Raw genomic sequence first — 22,256 nt, forward strand, 5'->3', positions numbered from 1 at the left:
GGGAGTCTATGGCTTAGTAAGCGACTTTGCCCTTCATTAGAGACAAGGATGACCGATCTCCATGATAAGCGAGGAAGGAGCGTGATGATTGATTGAGATTGTCACGCCATAGAACGCTAAAATGTGTACAGTGATGGGACCTGAAAAAGAAGCTCCAGACTTCCGGACAAGGGGCTCGCCGAGTCGCCCTCCGCTACCGCCATCTCATGATCGCCGCTGTCCCCGACGCCCAACTCTGCTCAGTCCCCATACACAACAACAACGCCTTCGAGTACCGTCGCGCATATACCGAGCAGCTCCGCGCCCGAGATATATCCCTCAAACACGCGCCCCCTCCCTTTACCCCTACTCCATCTACATTGTTTCCCTGGACCCCAATCCTCGTTGCAAACCATGAAATGCGACTCCCACGCTCCGCATAACATCCAAAGGTCCAAGCGCGAGAGTCATGGAAGAAGGGCTCACCTTTGGTTCAAGCTACCTCGTCGGGAATACCGGCCGGTCGCGCCCTGGGCGTAAGGGGAGCTCGGCGTGTGTGCGAGGTGAGGCCCGAAGAACAGTTCTCCGTTTCCGATCCGGATCGAAGTACATGAATTGCGGTGGGAAAGAGCGATGGACGATGCGAGATGAGGGAGTGCGTTCGTATAGAACGTGTCGAGCTAGATTTGTGTGGGGTAATCGAATGTTCTCTACACTCAGAAAGGGCGAGAAGAATAGGGTTTCGCGGTCGTCTCCGAAGCTGACCTTGGCCCCTGGGGCTCTGCGCGCCAAGTGTCGGGGGCCTCAAAGGAAGGTTCGCTGTCGGCCGGGGTAAGCGGGGGACAGTGCCGAAATATGCGCCGAGTTACAGTGGGGAGGAGCAGGGCGTGTGTGTTTCAGTTTGATTGAGTGATGCTGGATCAGGGGGATCACGCTGATTCACGCGAGGGTGCAATGGGTGTTGCGAGACCTGTGGGGGCGAAGGAGGTTGGTGAGTTGCGAAGTCGACGTGGCTTGGTGGCAAGGTCGCCAAGGTCCGCAATGTCAAGGGCGCAGCAAGAGGAAAAGAGGGTACAGCCTGCGCTGGTGATACTTGTTTAGGGACAGCTGTTAGGGCGAATATGCTATACTGTATGGTGTGATTATGGCAGTCAGCGATCAGCGATCTGCGACGTCGTCGCCGAAGCTGGTGATGCTTGCATGTGATGACTTCCGGCAGCCGACAGATCTCACTTCCGAAGGAATAGAAGACGTGTCTTGGTCCATTACGGTACACCGGTACGGGCCGTACGTCTGGAAGGGAAGGGGCCATCGAGGCGACGCTTACATCTCGATGGCCTGGCTGACCGGTCTGACCTGCTCGGCCTGCTCTCCCGCGCCGCAGCTACACTGCAAGCCTATAGCCATCCTAAGCTCCTCTATCAGGCGCCTATGCCCAGCCTTTGTGGCCCCGGTGAGGCAGGATAATTACCGGTGGCCGGTGAGGCCGCGAGTTTAACATTCCCCTCCTGGCCAGGCAGTTCTGGTCGGATATACCAAGATTGCTTGACAGCTCCTCATCTCTCACATGCGCCTTCAACAGGCTCGAGCTCTCGCCCAGCATTACTGCTGGGAGAACGCCGAGAAGAGGAGAGCAAGAGCCGGGAAAGAGGTCATGAGCATTATGACGTTGGTGGACACCGGCAGGTATGACGAGATCGGCATGCGGGGCCGAAAGGGGCAACTTGTCGACATCTCGCCCCCGAAACCAGATAGCCGATCAATCCCCCCTTACTCCCCCATTCTGCCAGATGACATCGGCCTGCACAGCTTTGTCGACGGAGCGCATAGTCTTCCGATGGCGCAGGTGACGGCGACCGAGCCCCTGCCAAGAAGCGTGAACGGGGTCCAAAGCGGTGGGTGAGTTCTTTGAAGGGATTGCGCGTGAGCCTAAATGTGGTCGCGCTTCGAGCAAGCTGCTATACCCCCACTATGCATGCAGAATCGTGGCTAGATTCGGTCCACGAGTACGAGTAAGGGCAGGTGAGAATGACAACAGAAAGGTGTTGGCGTGAGTACTGCTCAGTCACATCGTGGCCGCCAGAACATCTAGGCGCTCCTCCGTAGCAAATGTACAACAAATATACTATAACACCTTGATACCTTGATACACTCAAGATCGTACTCGCGTCCTTCACTTCCCCGCGCCCTCGACCCGCCACACCTTGACCACCCCGCTCCTGTCCCCACTGATCACACAGCTCGACACGCCCGTCTCGACCGTGCCCAACGCGCAGATCGCATCGTAATGCGGTCTGAGGGGTTGCCTTCCTCCCAACGTCTCCCGAACAGCCTCCAGTTTCGCCCTCTCGGCGGCCGCCGCCGATGTGCCAACCTTGGGCTCGGCCGCCGCTGACCTTGGCACCGTATACGTCACCGACGTCCCACCGAGGGTAGTGGACCGGAAGAGGACGTCCTTCTGCTTTGGCGAGCCGCAGATAATCATGCCGTTCGAAGGGCGTGGGAGATCAAAGTAGCGAACGACCCGATCTTCACCCGCCGTAATGAGGTATCCAGGCGGCGCCGAGGTTGATTTGTCTTGGGAGGGAAGCAGGAGACCGCCATCGTCCTCAGGCGCCGTGAGCGAGGCGAAGCGATGGCCGACGAGGACGGAGAGGACGGTAGCGGGTTTCTGAGGGTATACCACCCCCGCAGAAGCCTGACGGGCGGCAAGCTCCGCGACGAGCTCCCGCCTTGACGGTATATCTCGCCCGGCTTCCTCTCCAGCCGTATAGGGCGATTCCTTGCTGCCGATTCGCTCCGAGCGGTTGTCGTACACCTCGACCAGCTTCGACGTCTCAATGTCGTACACCTCGACCAGCGGCGTTTCCGCCTCATCCCGCTCAACTCCGCACATGACCCATCTCCCCCTTCCTCGCGATGGGTGTAGCTGGCAAGAGGTGATGGCCCCGCCTGCTCGCCACGATTTGAGGAGGAGGCCAAAGCGCAGATCCCATAGACCGAGGATGCCGAGTTCTGAGCCGGCGATGAGCCAGTGTTGCGATTGGCAAAAGGCGGTAATGGCGCCCATCTCGAGCGGATGCTGAAAGCGCTGGGTAATGGTCATCCCGCGTATATCGAGGAGGGCGATGACGGAGGTAGAAGTGATGATGAGGAGAGTGGAGTCTATAAATCAGCCCAGACCAACGCCAGTACTCACCCTGAAGATGTGATATCCCCGTCACATATCCGTCCTTTTCCTCCGCGCTCCAACTCCTGATCCCTTCAATCTTGGTATACTTTGCCGACCCCGTCCCGGCCCCGGCCACATGCACCCTCAAGACATGTATCTGCCCATCCTCCGCCGCCACCGCCAGACAATGCGTATTCTCGATCCTACACAGAGCCGACACCGGCGCGTCCATAGCGTACACCAGCCGTGCTTTGGTCGCAACGCTCCGCTCTAGCCGCCCGGTGTCCCAGATCATGACCGTCTTGTCCTCCGATGCCGTAGCAAAGAAGACGTGATCTGGCGAGCTGACGATGGCTGTGATGGGCGCGACGTGCTGAGTGAGGTGGGCGATGAGGGTGACGCCTTGTCCCGGAGCGCTCTTGGTCCGGACCGACCGCTTCTTTTGCGCGGCACTGATGCGGGGACCAAAGTCGAGCAGGGGCTCGCGGTAGTTTTCGAGATCAACCTGCTCGAGAAAAGCGCGGACGGAGGGGTCGTGGCCGTCGTAAGAGGTTCCATAGTGCGGCTGGGCGGTGGATGGCCCGGCTCGAGGCGTATTCGCGCCGTTAGCAGTCGGCGTTGTCCGGCCAGAGAAGAGATCTTCATGGACCGAGGTAGTGCCGATGGCGTTGGCATGGCTCGCCGCAACCGCTGGAGCGGCTTTGCCTTCCAGTCGCCGCTTCCCAGACCGCGTTCCAGGAAGGTCCGAGATGACCGATTCGGACGGACTACCGGGTAGGTCCGGTGCGGTTGATATGGGAGCTGGAAGAGGCGACATCCGGTCGATAGGCAGTGCATGTGGAAAGTCTGCGAGGCGCTGCCTGATCTCATCAAGCGGATTGTCGGTCGGACCCCGGTGGCTTTTACTGGCGAACGAGCTCTTCCGACTGGGTGTACCGCGATCCGAGGCGAGGAGAGGGCGCAACCGGCGCAGATCCGCCTTGGCATCGATCTCGACCGTTCTTGGACTGATGAAGACCGTTTGTGCAGTTACGCCCAGCTTCTCCAGAGAGACCGCCTTATCGCTGACGAGCGCATTCTCGGACTGAGTAGCTGGGTCAAATGACTCTCGGCTGATGTTGATTAACTCCTGCCCATGCGAGATATAGAGATTTAGCTTACGCTCGAATGGAGTGCGCCTGCTTGAAGATGAAGTCCTTCATAGCGGTGATGATCTTCTCGTCCGATGAAGACAAATTCTTGTCTTGCAAAGCAGCACTGCTAATCAGCTGAAGACGTATGGCCTACTCACCTGTCCGAGACCTTCCCACTAAGGGCAGACTTGCTCATGGCCGCTTTGACACTGCCCTTCTGCTGCGTGGGGCGCCAAAATCCCGGTGGACTGTCCTCCAGTGCGGCGGCGCGGGCAGCGATGAACTTGGCTCTGGACAGCTTGATTTCGTCAGCTGTGGGTCATTACCGGATATTAGACAGCTGGCTCACAGGTGACAGAAGCGAAGATAGCATCGATGGCTCGTCAACGACCAGGATATCTGAGCGCAGCATGGTGCGAAGAGCCGGGTAGAGGATACACCAGACGTCTGAGGGCGGTAGATTCTTCGCTGCAGCAGCTACCAGACCGACGGCGCCTGGGTCGTCAGCTCACCTTCTCTCCGTCTTCTGAATAGCACTTACCCTGCCGAATCCAGGTGTCCGGATGACACAGCAACCCCCTGACCGCCTGAAAGATATCCCATATTCGCATCCTCGCCAAGAGCCCCAAAGACGCCAGACTCGTCAACGAGGTCAACACACGGGCCACTACCGCCTCCTCCGGATCCGATAACGCCTGCTGCATGAGAGGGAGGATATACTCCTCGACCGCCTTGAGCCCGATGAACGCGCCGACACCGACGATGCCCTCGAAAAAGGCGAGCCGGAGCGTCCAGTCCCGGTCGTTCAAGTAGGTGACGAGGTGGCTGAGGACGGTCTCGTTCGACTTTTGCCGGCCGAAGAAGAGGCAGAGGTCGGCGATGCTGGATAGAGTGGCACGTTTGACTTGGACAGAGGGGTCGGTGAGTAGGAGGGTGGCCTGTTCCTCCACCGCAGACTGAATTTCTAAGAGCATTGCGTCGTAGTCGGGCTGGAGCGTCAGCCAAACTTGACCGATGTCGGATAGTGGAGAGCTCACCTCAACGACGCCGGAAGACTCCAGCTCCGACATTGGCGCTTTGGCTGCCTGACTGTACTCGAGCATACTCAGCGCCGCATCAGCTAGCCGGACGAGACCTCTTGCGTAGGTAGCTCGAACAAAGACGTCCTCATCTGCGGCGAGTTGGCGTAGTTGAGGAAGAAGGTATTCCGGGATATAAGCTGCATTGATAGGCGTGACCGACGATACCGACTCGACCTGATCTTCAGTCAGATCTATCGAATGAGAGCTGGTGATGCGAGACTCACGACAAGGACGAGCGTCCGACAAGCTTCCGCGCGGACAATGGGAACCAGATCAGAGAGCAGATCGACCGTGAACGGAATGATCCGGTCAATCTTGTCTTCGTCCGAGATATACGCGTTGAGTCGGAGGAATAGCTGTAATGCGTGGAGTTTAGAGCTCGGCCAGGTGCAATTTCGGATAGACGAGGTGACGATGTTGAGCAGTAGCAATGCAGGCCCATCTGAGATCAGCACGGTTGGCATGGCAGACTTACCGTCCTGTCCCGCCGTCCCCTCCAGCTGCACAGAGATCGAGTCCCATTCGGACAGCATCCGGTCCATCTTGGTCCCCGAGCTCGCGGCAGACACCTGAGAAAAGGTTCCCTTCTCGGTCTTTTTCGCGGGAGGCTCGGCGAGGGAGATCATGTAGTCCTCCAGAAAGGTGTAAAAGTACTCGGGGAAGATCGTCCCCCGGTACTGAGCGAGGATGAGGTCGAACTTCGGTCTCTCTGCTGGATGTCGGGATAGCATCTGGGTGATCATTTGCTGCCGGTCAGCAGAGATCAGCAGATAGAGAGAGGACTCACGCGAACATGCCGGTCCTCAATATTGTCTAGGATACCCTCCAGCCCCAATGCTCCGTCTCTGTACGCAAAAAGCTCGCTGAGGTTGAACACTGTTCGGCCGTCCGTCCACATTTCCGCCAGGACGCATCCCGCCGAAAACACGTCCATCTCCTCCGTCAATGTCGACCGATAGTTCGCCAACGTATCATCGTCCAGCATAACCCTCCCTTCTGCGTCAAGCACGTTCTCGCCAGCTATTGACGGTCTTCGCTTGCTGCTCGCCGCGTCTAGCTTCCGCTTTCTCCGCTCCTCCATTCGCTTCTTCTCCTCGACCTGCCGCCGTTCGCGCTCGTCCTTCGCCTCGAAACGCTCTGGAGCGAGGTAGCATGTTCGCCGGCCGGACGTGTCGAAGAAGAAGGAGAAGTCCGAGGGGTCGTCAATTGGCAGGTAGGTTGGTTTGAAGGTGTATGAGAAGTCGGTGAGAAGGACAGTGAGGTCCGAGGTGATGAGGACGTTTTCGGACTTGACATCACCATGCGATACCTGCAATCAGCGTGGTGACTCATATGAGGCATACCTTCCGATTCCGGGCGTCCCTCAGGCAAGTCAGGAGCTGGAAAGCGATCCACTTCTTCTCAATGCTCGCTAGGTAAGGCTGGATACTGTATATCAGCGCAACTTCCAGCGAGGAGAGTCCCCGGACTTACCTGACACGATCATACAGATTCGATCCTATCCATTGTCTGATCAGGTACCCCGCCTTCTCCGTCTCCACGAACATCTGATACGTATTCGCCCCGGACAGATCCGCCAAGGCTTCTCGCTCATCTGCATCCAGTGAGCTTCTGCGCTGTTACAGGGTAATGCGGCTCACGTTTCAGCCTTCTTTGATGTAGTCTCAATGACATCGAAGGGTCAGGCTTGATGAAGATCTTGAGCACGACTGGGCCGTCCGCATGTCGGGCAAGAATGGTCTTCATGAACCGGGATGAGGATAGCCTGATCCGTCAGCCGGACTCGTCCTCCGGAAGGAGCGCTCTAGCTCACCCTTTATCATACGATATCTCATGGCCAAGCTCGGCGACGTATGAGTCCAGCGCCGTCGAGCTAAAAAGTTGATCAGCGCGTCCTGCGAGGGGAGGGCAGGCTTGCCAACTTACGCCCGAGCCATCGACGAAACGTTCCCCATGGTTCCACAGTCGCCCTTGGAGCGCTTTATTAGGGTATGCGTTGATATATGGCTCTTTGACGTGTCATCTCATGCCATCTATGAGCTTCATGATGCCGCCATAGGTGAAGTATAATCGCAACGTTAACGCTGAGATAGCTGCTGCTGAAACGTACGCACGGAACATCGTCACGTCCGATGACGGCATCTGGGACAAGCTGATCTGGTGCGAGAGTATCGAGGACCCAGGACCAAGGTGCAGCGCCTGCCAGCTCATGATCATGACAAAAGACTGAGCTAGCGATATAGACAATCCCATTCAATACAAAGTGGTGCTCAAGCGTCAATCCCGCGCATAGCATACCCCCCAATCCACCTCTTCCGTTGCCCAAGACTGCGCCGCCAAGAACGCCTCGACCTCGCACATGTCATGCTCAACAAAGCCCGACTGTTTGCAATCGATGTAGTCGACAGGGTAGATCTTGTCGCTAGAGCCATCAGCTGGTGCCTTTACAGGATACCAACGAGCTTACTTGACAAAGATCCGAACGTAGTCTTTTCGGCCATCTCCCTCCCGCCCGTTCCCATCCGGATCTTCCCCCGAGTTCGGGTCCGGCTCCCAGTTGGCCAGGTCACAGGCTATGCGCTCCACGACGAGGCGAGCGCCAAAAGGTATCAGGCCAGAGAGTTGATATGAGCGTTTCCGTGGAATCTTGTCTGTAGGTAGATCGCGGTGTTGCTGTCACATCAGCGTCATGGCCTTATCAGGCATTACACCTGGGCTTACTGGAATGATGTTCAGCGCAGTCATGATCTCAATGATCTCATTATCATGCGAGAAGTCCTGTACCAGTCAGCTAAGTGCTTTGGTCGACACAAGATCAGCTGACTTACGACGAAGAGCCGTTTCCCGCCTAGTGGGAATGTCGCTTCGTCTTGGTCCAGGGTACGGTTGGTACTGGTCGAATCTGAGACCGGCGCATCCGTGAGCCGCGCAATGAGCTCGTTCACCCAGCCAGCGCCCATGGTCCGGCCATATCGCTATTCAGGTCAGCACAAGAGCATGCGCCCTGGCGGTGGTCAACGGAGAGGAGACTCACACTGCCTTGTCCGACCTCGTAGTATCGCTCGACATCTTTCAGATAGCCCAGTATCTCCCACTCGTAACCGTCAAATAGCCTGCACCATGGGCTCCACGCCTTCCACTCTGTCCCCTCGCGCTGCGAGTCAAAGGGGCACATGTCGGCCAGGTAGACGAGGTCATCGTATGTGAGAGCGGGATCGGGGCGGAGAAGATCGTTCAGGCGGTGAAGCGTAGATGAGAGCAAGGGGTACACGGCCTCTCGCTCTTTCCTGCCAGCTGGAGGATCGCTAAGGGATCAGCTGGAAACTTGACTGATGGTCTCGCTGAGCGCTAATCGAACGTACAGCTTCTCGTATGCAGAACAGCTATGAACCGATAGTGTATTGTTGAACCCCTGCGATGCTTCAGCTTTCGTCCCGGGCTTCCAGCTGTGTTTGCTATACTCACGTCCTCCTCCGAGATTGTTACATTGACGCCGGGAAGGCTCTTGGTGCTCATTACTTTGAACGCCTCGTCGTTGAGTCCCTGACATATGAGCGAGGCTCACGAGCACTAGGGCGTGAACAAACTTACAAGCATCCAGTATTGGCCCGTCTCTACCACCCTGTCTCCGCCAGAGGATCGGCTGAATATCCCCTCACCCTTGTCCAGTAACCTCCTATATCGTGCCGCAAACTCTTTACCCGATCGCCATGCCCTAATAAGTCAGCTCGAGCTCCAGCCGAGCTGTGGGCTAAGGGGAGATGAAGAACTCACGCTCTTCGGCCTTGATCCATCAAGGCATCGAATCTCCAGCCCGTCATATCGAGGTCCGCCTTGTTCAGAAAGTCCAGCTCAGGATGTCTCCTGGGCGATTTGATCACTCGGCCCTTCAACTTTGTCAGAGACTTCTGCATGGCTTGGCCTGCGCCGGTAGTGGGGTATCTCGCCGCATGACGGTGCAGCTGGTAATGTAAGTTCTCGCCTGCATCATCCTCAGCATGTGTACTCACCACGTTGACCTGGTCGATTACACATCCCCTCGGTAGATTGATCTGACCGCCACCTGTCCCTCTTGACCTAAAAGGTGCATATGCCCCTGTATTCCTCCACCATACCTCATCACTCCTCCATTTCCCCTTGCCGAGTATACGGCACAGCCAGGGGACATAGCATGCCCCCACCGAGCTGATGTTCCACGCGATGAAGACGAAGCCTGTGAATAGTACGAGCAGGAAAGCGGCAGGCACGACGCGTACTATAGGCGATGCCTTGCGACGTCGTCTTGAGAGTGGGGAAAGGAAGGGTCGTTGCTGTGAGGATGAAGGGTCGGTGAGCGTGCCCGAGTATGAGACAGCGGGCGACCCAGGCTGAGGCCGGAGATTGGAAGGCCCAGCTTGAGCGTGTAGTAGAGGCGTAGAGGCTGTTGGGCCCGGTAATGAAGAGGACATGGTAGGTGCAGGAAGGAGAGCTTGATCTTCGCGAAACGTTCGTCGAGGTGTTTCATGCCGTAACCCACTCGGGCAAGCCGGTGTGGGGTGTGGCAGTACTTGTGGCGGATGCCCTTGGGACTGCTGGCGGGTACATCACACTACATCAGCCTGTACGATGCCTTCCTGGCGATCCCTGAGCCGCTGCGAAGCTTGACCCGCGGGTTCCAGTACTGTTCGTTTGGGCTCCAAACCCCACCTACCCCTAGCTGATTCTGAAACGAGGACAAAAGGCGCATTCCGTGGAGCCCCGCTTGTCACATCCTTACCTGGCTCCTTGTCCTCGAGGCAAGACCGCCGGATCCACTGTGTCTCCCGTCGTTAGCCTCTCTTCTCAGTACAGCATACGCATTCAGAACGCAGGATGGCGCCTTCAAAATATAACACGAATCAGACGATCTCGCTCAAGTCGGAGCATGGCGTAGTCATCAAAGTTCAGGCGTTCCATCTCATGTCCGCGAGGTGAGTAGTGTCTCGACATGAGGCTGATCGTGTAGTGAGACATTCCGAGACATGTTCAGTAGCGTCGCCACCTATTCTTCTACTCCCATCGACATACCAACCCCACTCCCTCATCCTCCACTTCTTCGTCCACCTGCTCGAGCACAAGTCTGGCAAATCCACCTCTCGTTATGGGGACCTGCCTGTCGGACATCCGCTGTACCACCCTTCTGGTACTAGTTTCAACTGCCTGAACCTCATCATCCACCTTCTTCGCCAGTTCGAATGCGGCAGTGGCTTAGAAGAGCGAGCGCTAGCGCACTTTGAGCCGTTCTGGGTGGAAGACCCTTGGTCAATCCTGGTCTATGCCGGAGAAACGGGGGATGTCTCGTTGGCGAGGAGGGCCATCGAGCTATTCGGCGATCTAGGCGGCTTGCGAGGTCCTGACTTTTGGACAGTCAATCCCAACACTATGGATCCAAAACAGGCGGAGCGGTTGCCATTGGGCTGGTTCATGGGGTATTGTCGGGCGTGGAATGAACAGACGAAAGTGAGTCGACCTTATTTTCCTGTCTGTCAGCCTACGTGATTGCTTAACCCTTCCTGGACAAGCTCTCCAATCAGGGTCTCGGCTGATAAGTACTCCAGAACATGATCTTCCAAGGCAACTTCACCCTCAAGTGGCACGAAGTCGCCGCTAGCTTTGCGATAGCCAGGGCTATTCCGCCGAAGCACGCCGCCGGCGACGACTCTCTGGGAAAGAAGAAGAAGCGCAGGATCTAACTAAAGGTGTCTGCTTAGAAGGATGAGATATGTATCTGTCGCCGCTCTGCTTATACAGTTGTGGCCTCCTGGCCAGTCAATTTACGGACCGGAAGCGGGAGATGCCCAGCCTATCTGACCGAGTCATCTCTCGGGGAAAAGCTCTCATGGTATGAAGGATCGACTTCCTAATATTGAGTCCGACCTTCTTGTCAGACAGGACCCATCGCCCAGAGGCTATGACTTGAACACCTCCGTTGCTGACAACCACTGAACTGGATGACTGACGCGTATGACCACCTTGTGCAGGAGCTGGTGCGGGCGGAGCTGGAGTCCGGAGGCATCAAACGGCAGTGTGGACTAAGCCTGCCGCGCTCACTGATCTGTAAGTGAAGCCAAGGCGAGTCTTCTCTATTACTAATCTCGTCACGTTCACAGTCCACAGTCACTCCACTCGCCTTGGTCGCACGTCCCTGGACACACACCCTGTGTGCGCTTTTGCACTGATCCACCTTCCTTTGGGTCCGAGCACACCCATTCATGACCACCTTCTCATCAGGATCATGTTGCTTTTTCTCTTTTCATCCTTACCGCTGAAGGGCCCAAGTAGGTACTGTCTCTAGGTATGATCAATGGGTGGCTGACACCGCAGAGACAACATGGCAGCACTATCGCCCAAAGTCATTGAGGATGAACTCGTGGAGCTCAGGTCGGAGGATGACGTGATCTTCAAGGTCGAAGACTTCTACCTCAAAGCCAGTTGGTAAGCCACTTGCCGCTTACATTGGTCACGACATCTCGGCTAGACTCTAAGGCTCGGCCCGTGGATAATAGCTGATAGCCCAGCGGGACCTTCCGCAACATGCTCTCCGTCTTTCCCATCACCACTGGTGGCGGAGTCTTGCAGTCCCACTCCGGTCCCCCGATCGACGTACCGGCCCACTCTGTCGTCCTCGCTGCATTCATCGAACTGCTCAAACACAACGAGCTGTCCGACCCTGCGACTATCACTCTTCGCTTCCCAGTCACGCACGAGCTTCACGGCCCAGACAACAGCATCAAATGCCTGGTGGCGATCATCGAGCTCATGCGCTGGGCCGAGTGCGCAAGCCCCATGGCCAAGCGCGCTCTCAAGCACTTCAAACCCCTCTTCCACATGGATCCGTGGACGGTATATGCGCTGGCGGCCGTCCTTGACGATATCAAGATGGCCAAAAAGGCGATCGAGGACGTAGGGAGGAAGGACAGCGAATATCAGCGGGGGATATGTCCGGCACACATGGCGCTCGATATTGCCCCATCAGTCGAGCTAGCATGGCTGGTCGGGTACTGGCAGGCCTATGACCGGGCTTCTCGGGCGGAACCGGAGCTTCAAGCTGCCCACCTGCCGAGTTGGTCTGGCCGTGGCCGTGGCCGCGGGGGTTCTTTGGCGCACGCCGTTCAGCCCTATGTATGTCCACCTGCTCTACTTCGGATTCCCCATAACGAGTAGTGCGCGACTGACTCTTATCCAGGTGATTCGCCCTGTAGCCACGACTGAACTGGAGACAGGGTTCTGGTCAAAAGTGGCCCAGCAGTTCATGGGTCCAGCCCTTTAAGGAAGAGCTGCCTGATCTATATACGGTAATCGATCGTTCCGTATCCCACACATATCACATAGGCATGAATATCCAACTCCATGTCTACAGGAAGGACTGGCAAGCGCCGCTCTTGGCGGGCTTACCTGTGCAGCCCAGGCTGGGATCCGAAACGCTCGGATGTTTCAGATTTTTGCCACCGCTCAGACCACCCACCTTCACCTCCCCACTTCAACCCAGAATCCCGCCATCATCCATCATCCTTCTTGCCGCGCGCCTCTTCCAGATCCCCTGCTCTACTTCTACCTCTCAGTGAAATACCGGACCATGTCCCTGCCCCAAATTCCCAACATCCCTCAAATCCCCCCCTCAACTCGAGGCCGAGTTTGCAAGAACGGCGGTTCTCACGGACCCCAACACCGGTTTCGCACACAGCGAATCAGAATCGACTTTGGCGCACTCCAGTACCCCTACTCCGACGATGATGCGGAGCTGCAGCTCAGGTCCGAGGATGGGGCGATATTCAAGGTCCAGGCCTTCTATCTGAAGGCAGCAAGGTGAGCTGGGCCTGAGGTGGCTAATAGAACCCTCAAGTGGCTGACGGTCTCAGCGGAGTCTTCCGGAGCATGCTTACTTCCTCCGCTGCGCGTACCAACGACACGACTGGCCCCAATGCTACTCAACAGCCGCCTATCGAGATCTCCGCCCCTTCGCTCATCGTCCGGCTCTTCATCGATCTCATGTACCACACCGACCTCCTCGCGACCGCTTCGGATCCACTTGACCCCTCCCCTGGCCCCTCGCTTCCGACTCTCGCATCGACGCCTCCCTCTGCTTCCAGCCCTGCTGAAACCCAGTCCGGCCCCACCCCGCACTTCACCGATCTCTTTCGATCCGCCAACAACGCTTACCGCGGGCGCTCCAATGCCATCGCTGCCCTGTCCGCCCTTCTCCAGCTTCTCGACCAGTTCGAGTGCGGACCGGGTATGCGCGAGCGGGCGCTTAACCACTTCGAGCCCACCTTTGGCTCGGACCCATGGCGCGTGCTGTGCATTGCAGCCAGGTACGAGGATCTGGCACTGGCGAAGAAGGCGATCGGGAAGTTCGGGGGTCTGAGCGAGGAGAGGAGGAGCAAGGTGGATCCGGACAGGCTGGACCCGAGAGAGGCGGAGACGCTCCCAGTGGCTTGGTTGTTGGGGTACTTTAGGGCCCATAAAGCCGCTACCGCGGCCGTGAGTGCGAAGTCCGGTGCAATCAATGCGCAAAAGTCGTAAAGCTGACGAGCAGCGCCAAATTTACCAGCGAGACACCCCCGTCGTCTTTTGGCAGAAGGTCGCCGCTGCTTTCAACACCACAACACCGGAGTCGCCAGCTCCGAATACATCCTCTCCGGCGGGCTTCTCGCAAATCTCGGTGTGGTCGCCCTGATCAGGATGTTCTCGAGCGCGAAAGAGAGGGATCAGAAGTTAGAAGAAGAAGTGAAACCCAGAAGAAGAGTCAGCTTGACCGCGATCCGCGTCCAATCCTGTCCATAGTCAATATATTTACAAATGAGAAACATCCACCCATCCCAGCAATCAGTATCTAGACCAAGATCAAGTAAACACCCACTCCCCCAGTCCCTCTGCCCACTTCCCTACCCCTTCCCTCCCCACACCCCTCAATCCCGCCCTCAGGGGCATACCCACACCCTCATCCTCTCCCTTCCCGACAACCCTCCCTGCCCCATCCTTCTCCTCATTCCGAAGCACACCGGCCCCCTTCCCGCCCAAAGATGTCAGGTGCGGCTCAAACCCGTCCCTCCTGAGCACCTCGATAAGCTCTTCCAGTGACGCCTGGTCAAAGTCGTCCGGGATCAGCGTGACTGCGCAGCCTCCGCCACCGGCGCCGGTGAGTTTGGTACTGAGGTTATAAGGCGAGCGGGAAGTTGCTGCGACGATGGTCTCGAGGGAGGGGTGGGAGACTCGGAGGGTGACGAGGTGAGAGTGGTTCTCTTTGATCAGGGCCTAGAGATCAGCTTGTTTCTTTCGGAGAGTCAGAATGGGGAACTCACTTCGAGCCTCTCGATGAGGCGTTGCCTATCCAGCACTTCTCCCGCGCCAAGCAGGCCCCTCGCCTCATCACTAATAGCCTGAATACTCCGCATGACCCCCTCAACCATCTCCGGCTCCTCCTCCCTCAACTTCCCTACACCCGCTACGAGCGTCTTCGTATCCCGCCCAACAAGCGTGTTGGTGAGAAGCAACCGTACACTCTCAAACCCGCTCAGCATCTCCAGACCGCCCGCTCGACCACCGATAGCTCGAGTGAAGGCAACAGCGCCTCCTCGAACAGAGACGGCATTGTCGATACCGGACGGGTTGCCGTGCAGGACCTTCTCGGAGAGGAAGGCCCAGCCGTCAATCAGGTTAGTCTCTTCTGCGGTGAACGAGGAAGAAGGGGTGGGGACGGATTGGTGCGCGATGAGGAGGGCGGAGGCGATACATGTTGAGTAGGCGGCGGAGGAACCGAGGCCGGCCGAGATGGGGAGATTGGAGGAGGCGGTGAATGTGGCAGAGAAGCTAGATCATCAGCTTTCGCTTCTTAAGTTCCTGCGAGTAGAAAGCTCACGCTTCAGCCTCAGACCCAGCAATAGTCATGTATAGATACAGCCATGCGACCGCCGCACCCAGCGCCGACTTCACATTGACGTTCCCGGCCTTGACCACCTCCTCGAGCGCTTCGAGAAGTGGAGCGTCGAGATCCTTGTCCGCCAGCCGCCGAGATGATCCAGATTGCTCGACCTGGATAGGAAGGAGATGCCATGGAAGCGAGTCGATGTCCCACGCCATCTCGAGACCCAGATCAGGCACTTCGAGAGCGACCTTGTCATCGGATCGCGGGGTGAGGGCGGCGTAGCATCTGAGGTTGACCGAGGTGGCAATAGCAGTCTAAAGGTCAGCTGTGATGCTGGAGGACACAGCCCAAACTCCGCGCGAAGCAACTCACTACACCATGAACGACCGCATGCTCTCCGAACAAGATGACCTTCCCCGGGGCAGAGACCACCACTTCCCCCTCCACCTTCTTCCGCTCAGTAGCGCTCATACCCAAAGACCGCTTGACGCCCTGTACCAGCCTGGCCATCGCCGACTCCTCTCCCGGCCTGCGGAACGCCTTCGCCCGCTCCAAGATCCACTTGGACGGGTCGGTATCGAATATCGCCTCGACTTTGGTAGGGTTCTGAGGGGAGTAGGAGAGGTTGTGGATGATGGCACCGGAAGAAAGGAGAGCGGCCTCGAGGTCGTCGATCAGGTCCCGGGGGTCCTCGATACCGACGCATAGGCGGATGAGGTTTTCGGGAAGACCGCGTTCGGCGCGGACCGCAGCGGAGATGGACGCATGGCTGCTTGTCAGCAAGAGCTGGTTACGGAATAGAGACGACGTACGACATCATGCAGGGCATGCTGATCAGACTGTTGACAGCGCCAAAGGACACGGATATACCCCATAGCCTGGTTCCGCCGACAATCCGCTCACTGAGCGCCTTATCATCCGTCACGAAACTCAATACCGCCCCTGCACCTGTCGCCTGCTTGTAATGCACATCCCGCTTGGGATGATGCTTGAGCCCCGGGTAGTGCACCAAGAAACCCAAAGCGTCCAGATAGTCCGCGACCAGCTGCGCAGTCGCCATCTGCCTATCCATCCTGAGCGAAATCGTCTTGACTCCCCGGAGGAGCAAGAACGAGTCGAACGGCGCAAGACCGGACCCGACCGAGTTGATCATGAATGCGATAGGCTTGTGTACCGCCTCGTCCTTGACCGCAATGACACCGGCCATGACGTCGTGGTGGCCCGAGAGGTACTTGGTGCCCGAGTCATAGACGATATCTGCGCCGAGATGGAGCGGGCGCTGGAGGTACGGCGACATCATGGTGTTGTCGACGACGATGAGGGCGTTCGGCGCACGAGATTTGACGAGTGCGGCGATCTCGCCGAGGTCGGCGATTTTGAGTAGGGGGTTGGTAGGTGATTCGAGGAGGACCATAGTGACCCTGTGAGAGTTAGCTGATTTCTGTTTGTCCAAGCGAACAGAAGGGTCAGCTCACTTGTTGCCTCCGCCAAGGTGCGGCAGCAGCAGCTCCGGACGGGTAGTATCGAGATGTCTGACGTCTACACCACCGTGCGTGCTGAGGTATGTCAAGAGACGGTTGGTGCCGCCGTAAATGTCGTCTCCGGCGAGAACGGTCTCTCCTGGCTTGACCAGCCGGAGGATCATGTCGAGACATGTCATACCAGTCGAAAGAGCAAAGGCAGAGTATGCGCCATACAGTCTAGCCAAGTGTGATTCTACCCATCAGTCCAGCTTCATGCCGCACGGATCACGGCGTTGAAGGGAGACCCACCTAAACCACCCCTAGTTGGGTTTCCACTCCGGGTGTAGTCATACTCCCCGTTCACCCCCTTGAACGTCGCCGTCTGATATATCGGAGTCGAGCTGGCCCCGTACTGATCCTTCGTGTCAACGTTCGCAGCGAGAGTGGAGAAGCGCCATTTCGCAATCTGGGCTGCACGCTTGTCTGCGTCCGAGACGCTGTGAGACGGTGACTCGAAGATTGAAGTAGCGAGAGATGATTCGGTCGGTGAGGAGGGATCCTCGTTATATTGGGGGCGGAACATCTTTGCTTAGATGTGAAGATATGGGTCAATGCACAAGATGTAATAGCTTTGGAGAGTTAATATAGGCGATGAAACGAGCTCGAGTCGCTGTTCACGGAAAATGGGAGAGAGAGCGGATCACGCTATCTGGGGTAACCGGCGCTAGCCGCCTTATCGCAGAAGAGAGGAGTTGCGGGGCACATGGCCTGCTTGTCATACGTGCATCCTTCTGGCTAACCAAGGCATCGATGTACAGCCCGACGTCTCGGATGTGCTTGAGCGTGCATAGGAGAGTGAGCTGCTCTAGGCTGTAGATGTGGCACGATAACCTCAGTGACGTGGTGCCAGTGGGTGGCGAATTACGTTACTTCTCCACGGGGTAAGGTTTCAGCTCAACGGTTACGATTTTCACCGGCGATCCTTCTTCACTGCGTCGCTCATCTACTCGTGCAGTCGCTTGTCAGCTAAGCTAGTCTCTTGAGGGCTTGAAGGGTTGCCTGTCATCAAGTACAGCTCCGACAAGCTCCAGGCGGTATGGTCGGCTTCACAGCCCACCTCCCGCTCCGAGCAGCGAGATCAGCTCTCGCATCGAGCCGGGCATCGGTCGCGCGTCCCGTCACTGGAGATCGATACCTCGTTATCCGGTCCTTCTTCACTCGTCAAGCGCAGACCGCGCCGTCTCTGCTTCAGTCTCGGTCGCTGGCTCGAGCGACATCCATCCGTCAGCTCACTCAGCGCCGGTGGCAGTCCACTCCGTCGGGAAAGGATGATTGTCCTCACTGCTCGCCCGGCGCGTCGGCTTCCTCGTCGAAGCCCCTAGCCGGGCCTCGGCGAGACCATGCCCAGGACTACTCGCCCTTCATCAAGCGGCTGATGAAGCGGGCGGCGGTGCCCCTCACGTCCACTGGTCGGCCAAGCAAGGAAGAGCTGCTAGGCGCGGCGTCCAGCTGGTGGGAAAGATTACGAATCCGTGTCAAGTGGTTCACGATCAGAGGGTGGAGGCGGTTCAATACGGATGACATGAGTGCCTTTGCGAGCTGGTTCGTCTTGGGTAATAGTGAGTGCAGCTTCCGGATATCGTATATTGGATTAAGCTGATCCTTCCAGCTTTATGGATATTGATCGGAACGTACGTCGATTGGGTCACGACCGAAGGGGAGCTCAGCTGATGATCTAGTACGACATTCGTATCAGCAGTATTCGCCACTCTCAACTCCTTGTCGTTGCAAGAGTACGCAGCGAGGTGGATTTCCGACTACATGACCTCAGAAACAGGAGTGACCGTCATGTAAGCTGAGAGCCCCAATTGTGCACAAACTGTTAAGCTGACATCCCAGCTTCGAATCAGCCATCGTACCCCGCTGGGGCGCATCCACCATTACCTTCCAGAATGTCTACATATCCCGCCGCGCTTCCGACTCCACCTCTCCAACCGGAACCCCCACACCCACCTCATCAGCTTCCAAGCCCAAAGCTCCCGGTCCCAAAGCATCCATTGCCGCCCCGCCCTCGCCTACCGCCTTCCTCTCCTCGTCCCTTTCTCCCGACACCTACTCCTCCTCCCCAGCATCCGAGACGGACAATTACACCATGTTCGACCTGAACCTGGACGAAGTCGAAGTCACCCTCTCTATCGTGCGGTGGCTAGACGGCAAAGGTCTCGTCAAGGATGCGAAAATCAAGGGCGTCCGGGGCGTCGTCGATCGGCGGTCGGTATGGTGGGACACCTCCAAGCAGCTCGAGCCGGAAGACTGGCGCCATGCCACACGGCCCGGAGACTTTGAGTTTGAAAGCCTTCAGGTCGAGGATGCGCTCATCACGGTATACCAGCCCGGCGGGCAGCGGCCATTCAATGTCAGTATCTTCAACGCGGCGATCGGGCCGCTGAGAAAGCGGTGGATGTTTTACGACATGATGAGCGCCGAGGCGATTACGGGGCAGTTTGATAATTGTCTCTTCAGCCTGCATATGCCGCAGAAGTTGGGCAAGGCGAATGAGTCGGAAGAGGGGTTGGTGAAGCGCATGGTGAGCTACATGAACTCCTCTACGTCGAAGATCTAGCTCATACCTCAGGCTCGATTCCGGATCGACGGTCTCCCCATCGAGCACGCTCAGTACGCTACCGGCCACACGGGTCCCATGTCCTGGATCACAGCCGGCAAGCTCGATGCCGTGCTCGACATCAAGTTCCCTTTCCACCCAGACGAGCAAGTCGACTTCCGAGCGATCTTTGACGAGATTGGGCGGAACGTCGGCAAGATCGCTGGAGGGGACCATCCGGACTCGGAGGACTCCACGGCTCCCGCGGATGTCGTTGGAGCAGAGGCGGGCGGGTTCAGAGCGCTCGAATCTGCCCTCGCCGCTGAAGCTGCTGCAGCTGCGTCTGAGGCGAAGATATCCAATATCAATCCCGGAGCGGCCAGGCTCGCGCGACCTCCCCTTCGGGCGCCGAAGGATGAGGGGGCGGCGAGCAAGGCGGCGGAAGTGGAGAATGGGAGTAGGAGGGTGACGGTAGATATCGATTTGAGGTTCCGGGATCTTAAGGCGGCGGTGCCTATCTACACGACGGATTTGAGCGTCACGAACAATGCGCTCATCCGGCCTATTGTGGCCTTCATCAAGTGAGTCTGATCCTGTAGTCCTCTTGCAATGCAGTAGCTGATACATCAGTGCCAATCGTACCCTCATGCCTATTCACTGTCAAGTCGACGCAGACCTCCGGGATTTCGATGGCTCTTGGACGCTGTTCGAGAGTGAGTCCCTGCTCAGTTGAGAGACAAGCATCGCCCATGCTTCAGAGCTGATCATCTCAGCTGGCCTCATGCGTTCCATCTCACAACAGATCCACTCGGCGCTCACCCACCACGTCTCGTCCGAAGTCGCCAATACAAAACGGATCAAGCAAGTCAGTATCTGGGGCATCAGGCGAGGGGCGGAGACGCTCCTGGAGACACTGCGAAATGTGGTGGATCCGGTTCATGGGCAGCTGGTGGCGCCTGCTTGAGCTGGAGAAGCGGGCAGGGGGAACAGGGAAAGGGCGGAAGAGGGGAAGAGGAGAAGAGGGGGTATGATCATACTATAGTATACGATCTTTACGCTACCATGCATTCCGCGATGTCTCTTGCCTCAGACCTGGTCAGCATCATCGGCTGGGCGAGATGAGAGGCGCTCGCGAGCCCATAGGCGCTGTTTGATGGATGTGTCAGTGGACCTGAGACGATGATGCGGGGAAGCCGAAAGCCGATCTTTGCGGAACCCAGCTGTGCAGCTGCAGCTTTCATCCATCTTTCTTCTGTCTAACTTTCATCATCCCCATAACCCCTTCGGCCTATACAGATCTGCGATTACCAGAGATACTCTCGTCACATTGCGAAGTTCCGCCTCCAAGTCTACCAACAAGTAGCAGACGTGCAGTCGACATCGCATCACCATGTCGGACATCCAGAATATCGCCATCACCTCGACTCAGACGGTTCAGCAACCTAAGCCACATACGACCTACACTATCCAAAGTATGTCTGCCTGTTGATTTGCTCCTTGTCTGACTAGTTCGCATCATCGGATGGGCACTCAAAGACCCTACCCCACAGCACATCCGCTTGCCAAATTGTCAACATTGTAAACAAGCTGATCCGCCAGTCTCCACGCCAATCCGGACATGGACCGTAGCGCGGCGCTATTCGGACTTTATCGACCTCCATGCCGAGCTGACATCTTCGACGGGGAGAGAGCCACCCGGGACGTTACCAGGGAAGCACGTCTGGAGCTTGACACGATCTGTCTACGATGACAAGGTGAGCCAGAGTCATACCAAGGACCGAACCACCATGCCGCTCAAGCTCGAGCTGACCGTACAGATCATCCGGGAACGCCGTGTACTCCTTGAGCAGTACCTCCGCTCCATCCTTACTACCAAAGACACCCGCTGGCGCCAAGCATACGGGTGGACCGACTTCCTCGCTGTCCCGCAAGTCCGCGCATCTGGGTCTGGCCCTTCCTCTTCATCCTCCTCCTTCGACCCTTCTTCCTCATCGACCGTCGGCCCGTCTCCCGAGATCTGGACGCCTCAGACCTGGCTCTCGGAACAGACCGCCCTCTCCTCCCTCATCCGCTCGATCCGGTCGGCGCTCCTCAAGCGGGATGCTTTGGCGGGCATGTCGGACGCAGTAGGCAGTCGACAGGCGGGCGTTGAGGCCAAGAGGCTCTTACGGGATCTAGGACCCCGAGTGGATCGACTGGAGAAGGAGCTGGGTGGACTGAAGGGCGGACTAGGGGAAGGCGAGAAACGGCGGAGAGAAGAGATGGTTGAGAATCTCCGGGCGGAACGAGGAAGCTTGACGAGGATGGCAGAGGCGGGAGTCAGGGCAGGAGGGGGAGGAAGTGGATTCTCCCGAGCCAGTGGTGGAGGGGGCGATTCGGGCTCGCCAACGCCCGCGTCATCGGCACTATTTGGCTCGCATGCCCACGCACCGGCCGCACCGGGAAGAGTGTTTGGGCAGAAGGCGCCGCCGCAGGAGACGGAGGAGACGCGGCCGCTGGACGATGGGGGCGTGCTTCAGCTACAGCAGAGCAAGATGGGCGAGCAGGATCAGGCGCTTGGAGAGCTCAGTAAGCTGCTCCAGAGGCAGAGGAAGATGGGGGAGGAGATCTACCAGGAGATTGGGGAGCAGAATGAGATGCTGGATGATCTGGATACGTCGGTGGATAAGACGGGAGGCAAGTTGGGCAAGGCAAAGAGGGAGATGAATAGGTTGAAGTAATCGGATCCGGAGTGTAAGCAGTGGTAGGGAGGGATGAAGGAGTACATAGCCAGATTGGCGAAACGATTAATTGACGATCTGCATGATGATAGTATACGATTTCTTGGGCTACAGCTGTGCTATGTACAACATGGAAGGCTAAATATGTACAACTTGGCTTGCTATGAACAGGGCGGGCCGTGAGTCTTGGCTCGACGATAAGTCGTTGGGTCGTGCTACGGT

The 22,256-nt window shown here is 57.3% G+C and overlaps 6 protein-coding genes across 6 annotated transcripts; 3 read left to right on the plus strand and 3 right to left on the minus strand.

Moving 5' to 3' along the window:
* Positions 1-2,152: 2,152 nt before the first annotated feature.
* On the minus strand, positions 2,153-7,321 carry MKK02DRAFT_25800 (uncharacterized protein; the record flags this gene model as incomplete). The annotated part of the gene is made up of 17 exons (XM_053087093.1): positions 2,153-2,324; positions 2,376-3,144; positions 3,179-4,263; positions 4,313-4,411; positions 4,443-4,582; positions 4,634-4,779; positions 4,826-5,273; positions 5,322-5,540; positions 5,591-5,808; positions 5,842-6,112; positions 6,154-6,378; positions 6,466-6,675; positions 6,710-6,794; positions 6,840-6,960; positions 7,007-7,131; positions 7,180-7,239; positions 7,293-7,321. The coding sequence occupies 17 exons, from the start codon at positions 7,319-7,321 to the stop codon at positions 2,153-2,155; spliced, it is 4,422 nt and encodes a 1,473-aa protein (XP_052945691.1).
* A 322-nt stretch (positions 7,322-7,643) lies between these two features.
* MKK02DRAFT_44613 (histidine phosphatase superfamily) lies at positions 7,644-9,814 on the minus strand (the record flags this gene model as incomplete). Its single annotated transcript, XM_053093015.1, has 10 exons — positions 7,644-7,788; positions 7,834-8,039; positions 8,088-8,144; positions 8,195-8,341; positions 8,401-8,671; positions 8,729-8,778; positions 8,832-8,909; positions 8,958-9,081; positions 9,141-9,328; positions 9,377-9,814. The coding sequence occupies 10 exons, from the start codon at positions 9,812-9,814 to the stop codon at positions 7,644-7,646; spliced, it is 1,704 nt and encodes a 567-aa protein (XP_052945692.1).
* A 403-nt stretch (positions 9,815-10,217) lies between these two features.
* On the plus strand, positions 10,218-13,907 carry MKK02DRAFT_33228 (uncharacterized protein; the record flags this gene model as incomplete). Its single annotated transcript, XM_053088678.1, has 10 exons — positions 10,218-10,315; positions 10,351-10,527; positions 10,589-10,844; positions 11,011-11,083; positions 11,366-11,441; positions 11,709-11,819; positions 11,903-12,506; positions 12,571-12,640; positions 12,749-13,190; positions 13,244-13,907. The coding sequence occupies 10 exons, from the start codon at positions 10,218-10,220 to the stop codon at positions 13,905-13,907; spliced, it is 2,571 nt and encodes an 856-aa protein (XP_052945693.1).
* Positions 13,908-14,228: 321 nt separating this feature from the next.
* Positions 14,229-17,295, minus strand: MKK02DRAFT_25484 (putative cystathionine beta-lyase; the record flags this gene model as incomplete). Its single annotated transcript, XM_053087049.1, has 7 exons — positions 14,229-14,639; positions 14,687-15,194; positions 15,244-15,563; positions 15,622-16,018; positions 16,062-16,670; positions 16,725-16,965; positions 17,022-17,295. 7 exons carry the CDS (start codon positions 17,293-17,295, stop codon positions 14,229-14,231), a joined length of 2,760 nt encoding a protein of 919 aa, XP_052945694.1.
* A 513-nt stretch (positions 17,296-17,808) lies between these two features.
* On the plus strand, positions 17,809-20,278 carry MKK02DRAFT_25520 (putative mitochondrion organization and biogenesis-related protein; the record flags this gene model as incomplete). The annotated part of the gene is made up of 6 exons (XM_053087054.1): positions 17,809-18,335; positions 18,452-18,562; positions 18,612-19,287; positions 19,348-19,895; positions 19,945-20,027; positions 20,088-20,278. 6 exons carry the CDS (start codon positions 17,809-17,811, stop codon positions 20,276-20,278), a joined length of 2,136 nt encoding a protein of 711 aa, XP_052945695.1.
* A 426-nt stretch (positions 20,279-20,704) lies between these two features.
* MKK02DRAFT_36914 (uncharacterized protein) lies at positions 20,705-22,034 on the plus strand (the record flags this gene model as incomplete). The annotated part of the gene is made up of 3 exons (XM_053089518.1): positions 20,705-20,786; positions 20,914-21,068; positions 21,132-22,034. The coding sequence occupies 3 exons, from the start codon at positions 20,705-20,707 to the stop codon at positions 22,032-22,034; spliced, it is 1,140 nt and encodes a 379-aa protein (XP_052945696.1).
* Between the last annotated feature and the right edge of the window lie 222 nt (positions 22,035-22,256).

This window comes from Dioszegia hungarica, assembly GCF_025882075.1.
Source record: "Dioszegia hungarica strain PDD-24b-2 chromosome Unknown MKK02contig_8, whole genome shotgun sequence".
Classification (NCBI taxonomy): Eukaryota; Fungi; Basidiomycota; class Tremellomycetes; order Tremellales; family Bulleribasidiaceae; genus Dioszegia; species Dioszegia hungarica.